The sequence below is a fragment of the Priapulus caudatus genome, unplaced genomic scaffold (genome assembly GCF_000485595.1).
Source record: "Priapulus caudatus unplaced genomic scaffold, Priapulus_caudatus-5.0.1 Scaffold2597, whole genome shotgun sequence".
Classification (NCBI taxonomy): domain Eukaryota; kingdom Metazoa; phylum Priapulida; class Priapulimorpha; order Priapulimorphida; family Priapulidae; genus Priapulus; species Priapulus caudatus.
Window position 1 is genome coordinate 10,437 of NW_014579658.1, and position 6,911 is coordinate 17,347.

Sequence of the window (6,911 nt, forward strand, 5' to 3'; positions counted from 1 at the left end):
GATGCTGCAGGGATGAGGATGCTGGGGATGAGGATGCTGCAGGGATGAGGATACTGCAGGGAGGAGGATACTGCATGAATGTAGATGCTGCAGGGGTGAGGATGCTGGGGATGAGGATGCTGCAGGGATGAGGATACTGCAGGGAGGAGGATACTGCATGAATGTAGATGCTGCAGGGGTGAGGATGCTGGGGATGAGGATGCTGCAGGGATGAGGATACTGCAGGGAGGAGGATACTGCATGAATGTAGATGCTGCAGGGGTGAGGATGCTGGGGATGAGGATGCTGCAGGGATGAGGATACTGCAGGGAGGAGGATACTGCATGAATGTAGATGCTGCAGGGATGAGGATGCTGGGGATGGGGATGCTGGGGATGAGGATGCTGGGGATGGGGATGCTGGGGATGAGGATGCTGGGGATGAGGATGCTGGGGATGAGGATGCTGGGGATGAGGATGCTGGGGATGAGGATGCTGCAGGGATGAGGATGCTGGGGATGAGGATGCTGGGGATGAGGATGCTGCAGGGATGAGGATGCTGCAGGGATGGGGATGCTGCAGGGATGAGGATGCTGCAGGGATGGGGATGCTGCAGGGATGAGGATGCTGCGAGGATGAGGATGCTGCAGGGATGGGGATGCTGCAGGAATGAGGATGCCGCAGGAATGAAGATGCTGCATGGAGGAGCAGGATGCTGGGAGCAGGAGGAATGCTCTGGGAACGAGGGCACCGTGGGCACGAGCAAGCATCACTCACCCCTCGACAAACGTGCGACTGGCGAGGCGTATGCAGTGTTCCCACAGCACATTGTAGGCTTCCTTCGGTATGGGCACGCGCTTCGACACCTCCGCTAGCCTCATACTGAACACCTGGAACTCCTGAAACAAGCGACACCGCCGTCAGTCTCCCAAACTGTGTACTCAATAAAGGGGGCGCCACCTCCTGTTCATGTGAGATGAACAAGTGATGCTGCCTGTATACTCAACGAAGGGGTGAGGCGCCACCTACAATCACTTGAGAATAGCAGCCGAACCACGGAAACAGTGGACGAAACATCAATGTACTTTAAAGGGATCCTTTACTCTAGGTTCTAGGGCTATTTTTCAGTTAATTTAGGTTAAAATTATGCTACATAAAAAGTTTCATGGTTCAATCACCATTAGAAATTTTGTTTGTTAATGTTTTAAAACTAACGACTACAGTTTGATTACAACGACGGTGGCGCCACTCAAAGCGCACGATCTGAAAAGTTGCGCAAAACGACTTTTCAGTCAAGGGCTACAGACCGAGGGTGTTTCTTATTTATTAATTTAAAAGCAAAATGATTGTAATATCTTATAAATGACATATAGTTTCAGTTACATTATGGATAAATTTGTCCTAAAGTGAACATCGTTCGGTTAAATAGCATTTAGGTATAAATATAATTGCACCATTGTGATTAGCCCTCGGTCTGTAACATGCAAAATATATTGGGTGGCAGCACGGTCTCGGGTGTCACTGGCGCGCCATTAAAATTTCATAGCGTTGATGTGTAATTAATTATAACAATTAAATTAGGTATCTGGTAACAAGTACGTGTGGGTATAGATGATTTGTTATACAGTAAGTACAGTTGTATGCAGTAAAATCCTAGAGTCTAGCATCCCTTTAAACATAGTTGTAGAAAGACGAAAGAGGAGTATAGGCAGCTTCAAAATTTTAGCATGTGCAGGTGTGCAACCTGCACGGCCTAGATTGCAGGAAGGCTCCTCCCAAATAGAGCCACTACAATTACATGTTAAAGTGATTACGTCACCGTAAATAGTAATAATAAAAAATATATTTCCACTTTTTCACAAAATGTAAGTAATTCTGTTCACTTTTTATGGTTAAATTGCTGCATTATACTTCCTATTTTACTATATTGTTCGATGTAAACATACACTCATTACTCATACATAGACCATAGCAAGCAATTAATGTCAGGATCATAATATCAAATCGTCCAGGTTTTTTGGATTTTTAACTAGTTGAGAAACAATCTTATCAGGTAAGAATTTGATGATACATTTAGTCCCGTTAGTACTTACTTTTAATGTCAAGTATTGGCAACAAATTTTTTACCAAATACACCATTGTCACGTCGTGACATAGTCAATTTAAGCTGTGTAACCTCGTGCAGCGTCCACTCACCCTTAGGACAACATCGACGTATGTGTTGTGCTGAGACATGATCTCCTTGATTTCCCACTTCAGTGCTGCAATCTGTTGATGAACCTGCTCATAATCCACGGCGTGAACGGCGACTATTTGGTAGACGGGTTTTCTCAGCTCCGTGGCTGTGCTCACAGTCTGCAAGAGCAAGCAACTGACATCCAACATGCGTCGAAAATACTTAGGATACCGATCGCTAGTAGTTTGTGTACGCCGTCGTTGCAGAAATAGAATCGTGAACATTTCCTTGTTCATGCCACGCACCTGCGAGTAGAATTGCTGCAGAAATGCCTTCTTTTGTGGCGGAATCACCGCCTCCAGACATGGCTGCAAAAACTCGAACTGGGTTGCCAGATACACTCTGAAAATAAGCCAATGAATCGAATCGACCATCAATATACCATATACAAAAACACACTGTATATTATGCAAACGAGATTGTATGTATAGTTAAATACCTAGAAAACGAATCACGAAATATATGTAATAATTAATTCGTGCAATAGACAGGTAAGCGCGTCAGCCTCAGGTAAGCATGCCAGACTCAGGTAAGCGTGTCAGCCTCAGGTAAGCTCGTCAACCTCAGGTAAGCACACCAGCCTCAGGTAAGCATGCCAGCCTCAGGTAAGCTCGTCAACCTCAGGTAAGCATGCCAGCCTCAGGTCAGCTAGTTGTGTAGTGAGGCATATATGTGCTTATGGTCTCTGTGAATAAAACTATTTGTCAGAGTGAGATACGCGCACCGCCCTTGCATATTATTGCTAGGTATGTCGAGCTTGATCAGTCCATACGTTTTCCATTCGTGTACGTCAAATTGTGCACCTTGCAGTACGTGTTGCGAGGCAGCATTTTTGGAATGTTCATTACGTACAAGTACCTGCCAATCACTCGAGAGCGATAGGTTAAATTAAGGATGAAAATCGAGATGTCGGTTGTAATTATATGTGAATGGCCGAGAGGGAACGGCCCAGTGGACGATGAGCTTCAGTGAAAGAGAAGTAGTGAGGGCGGCCATGTTGCATGTGAGATTGCTGATGTGTGGCCCTTGCGTGCTGCAGGTGATGATGGTGTCAGAGGGACAATATAGTTACTATGTGAACCAGGATGGAAGTGGCGACCAGGCTCAACCAACCTAGGCTCAACCAACCTAGCGAAAATGCGAACCAACCAACCAACCAACCAACCAACCAACCTAGCCCTCTCTCGCTCCCTCTTTGTCCAGCATTGATTTGATTTTGTTAATTATCGAAATAAATAAATCAAAAAAATAAATCAAAATCAAATCAATGCTGGACAAAGAGGGAGCGAGAGAGGGCGGGAGAGTCGGGTGTCAAGCAGTGAGACTATTAATCTTGTAGGATCAATACGCTCATGACTTCAGGAGAAAATGTTTTATTATTTTAACGATGTATATTTTGTGTATAACTCATCAGAGAAACTCAATGTGGATATAATATTTAATAAACTATGCATTTCTGTTGTTCAGCCCTTCATATTTACAATTTTTTTAGTATTTAGTTGTGAGATTTGCCAGTATTATACGTATTAATGACAGCACAATGCTATAGATAATGTACAATGCTATCATTAAAGTTATGCCTAGACAGTACATAAAGTAGATATGGTACATATAGTACATGCAGTAGACAGTAGATTACAAACGCAATCATCGAGCTAATATCGATTTCAAAACTCCTGTTACGGCCAGTCAATTTTCTGGTGAAATCGGATTGTGTGAAGTGTTGGCGTTAGACTTCATTATTTTGTATTTGTTGGTTTTTACAATCGTGCAGTTCATTCATTATAGTAAAAACCAATTTGTATTATTTTAGAAATTGACTATTAGTGAATCAGTGCTAAAATTGAATCGTGCTCAATAATGTGATTGCGTTTGGTTTGTATATAATATATAATGTTCACTACAGTTTGTGACGTATTCCTCGTAGTATATGGTTATTTTCCAACAATTAGGGGTATCCCCTCTCCCTGCAGTCAGGGTCTGTAAGTTTAACAGAAATATTGTTTTACAAGAAATAATTTAGAAATACAGAAATAACCTTTCCATAATTTATTACATGTCTACGTGATTACTTACAATGTGCGTCGTCTTATCTTACATGTCATTTGTGAGCTTACAATATATACAGAGTAGGATTGCGTTACTAATGCCCTGAACATATACAATCAGGACTGTCTGTGCGTTCGATGTTACCATTCATAATGTCAAATATACTTTTCACTATAAACACATGGATAAGCTACGTTTTTTGTTCCATAGGTAATTCTTGTTTCTTTGCATGGCCGGCTTGCTCTTCCTTGCTTACTTACAACCGGAAACACAGAGTTCATCATACGTCTTGTAACACTAACAACAGAACGTTCATATCACAATCACTGCTGCCGCTTTCAGCAATTCAGATTCCCGCAAATAAATCGTAGCAAGAGATATGCAAGAGTTCAATACTTCAACTAAGACTACCAATCAACACAACCTAGAGAAAACTGAACTTTGAAGTGCTTTTGAATGCACCTCATTAGATTAGGATCAGTCGAGCACTTCATCTCTTATCTGCAGTACTACTAATGAACAGTGATGGAATACGATTTGTGAATAACACAATTCCAAACGGTGCCATACATGTCAACAAACGACAACACATGTCGAAAGGATGCAGCGCACGTTATGAAAAAACACGGTTAGCCAACTTTAGAAAATCGACGTTGAATACATATAAAGTTATTGCTCTCAAACTGTGATACAGCTCATTATAAGATGGGTGTGACAGTGACACCCATAAGATAACAGTGACATGATAAGATGGGTGTTTCTTACTATAGCTTACTATTGCACCGAGCTTCATTTGTGGCAAGAGCTGTGTTGACAGCAGTTAAACACATGTAGACTAACAGAGAGCCACAGAGGAAGAGGGAATTTCACTTGTAAATAACACCTTGCCATAGCTGTCACACAGTGGTCACCTCCTGCTGTAAACTCACACCAGTCTTCTTGTGTCGTGACACCACACCGGTCACCTCATGTCGTGGCATCATACGCCATGTCACTACCTCCGCTATGTGTCAATGCATATTGACAGGATACTGGGAGCTGTGGTAAGGTAGTAGTAGCAGCAGCAGTAGCATCAGCAGCAGCAGCATCAGCAGCAGCAGCAGCAGCAGCAGCAGCAGCAGCAGCAGCAGCATTGTCGTCAATGTTATCGCCTTGCCTTGTCAGTCTCTTCTATAATCGAGATGATCTTGTGTCTGCTCTTCTTGCTTAGATGGGTGACGCAGTTGACAAGTGCTGACAACTGCCTGCTGTTATACTCCTGTAATGACAAAGCGGCACCAGTCCACGTTTAGGGTTCACCCAACAGTATATAACATCCAACGTGTACTGATATAGTAGACGCTACTAATATGTAAGTTATACCATCTAATGGTACCTCACAGCGAAAACAGCTTAGCACAGCATGTAGTCAGTCCTGTATGTAGCATGTAGCATGTAGCATGTAGCATGTAGCATGTAGCATGTAGCATGTAGCATGTAGCATGTAGTTTGTAGCATGTAATTGTAGCATGTAGCATGTAGCATGTAGCATGTAGCATGTAGCATGTAGCATGTAGCATGTAGCATGTAGCATGTAGCATGTAGTCCTGTACTAAGCTATCCTGCAACGCATGTCGACCTACCTTGTGCTCTCTAACCCACTGCTCCATCACAGAGTCAGGGAGGTAATACGCTTTAATGTATCCCTCCACATAATCTCGATCTGGAATCGGCCTAAAACACACAGTGTGACAGCATGAACCAACGCGGGGATATATGGCATACGTGGCAATAGAAGTTATCAAGGAAAGTACCTTTTACAATTTTAGACCAAGCAAAATCCCTTCTACTCATAAATCACCGTTTCGGAAATAGGTTAACACACTTATTTTCTACAGATTTGCACGATACCGTACTAGTGATTGAATTAAAATCAGCTATGCTCAACAGATAACCTGACACCAACTGAAAAATGAACCTGAGAAACGAATGCACTACAAAATGTCAATACGATGTAGGGAGTAATTTAATTGCATCCACGTACGAACTATAGATTTTGCTACAGGTTTTATTTAGAGCTGTACCTCAGATCTGTTAGTTTCTCTAGCTTCATAAGAAACTGCTGAAAATCTAGTTGCATGAGGGCTCTGCCTTCGTTACTGCACTTCTTCGCGCAAGCATACCTAAAAAAGAAAGTACAATTTAATCGACAAAACAAATGAAATCAGTACACAGCACTAAACAGGCCGTAGTTGGCACTATGTAGTTAGGTACGGTATTATATTCAACATACTGATAGCTGTAGTATCTATGAAGCCTTCACGGATGCTGAAGCTGCAGGGATAATAAAGATGAGGAATGACAATGCTGCGGGGATGAGGATGCTGCAGGGATGAGGATGCTGCAGGGATGAGGATGCTGCAGGGATGAGGATGCTGCAGGGATGAGGATGCTGCAGGGATGAGGATGCTGGGGATGAGGATGCTGCAGGGATGAGGATGCTGGGGGAGGGATGCTGGGGGAGGGTGCTGGGTGAGGATGCTGGGGATGAGGATGCTGCAGGGATGAGGATGCTGGGGGAGGGATGCTGGGGGAGGGTGCTGGGTGAGGATGCTGGGGATGAGGATGCTGCAGGGATGAGGATACTGCAGGGAGGAGGATACTGCATG

At 43.4% G+C, this 6,911-nt stretch overlaps 1 protein-coding gene across 1 annotated transcript in view; it reads right to left on the reverse strand.

Moving 5' to 3' along the window:
• Window positions 1–743: 743 nt before the first annotated feature.
• The window catches only part of LOC106818865 (syndetin-like), a gene marked incomplete at its 5' end in the record, with an annotated part of 16,670 nt that continues 10,502 nt past the window's right edge, over window positions 744–6,911 (reverse strand). The window contains 3 exons of the mRNA XM_014823536.1: window positions 744–877; window positions 2,175–2,333; window positions 2,460–2,556. Coding sequence (XP_014679022.1) covers window positions 752–877; window positions 2,175–2,333; window positions 2,460–2,556 — 382 coding nt within the window. The remainder of the gene's footprint in view (window positions 878–2,174; window positions 2,334–2,459; window positions 2,557–6,911) is intronic.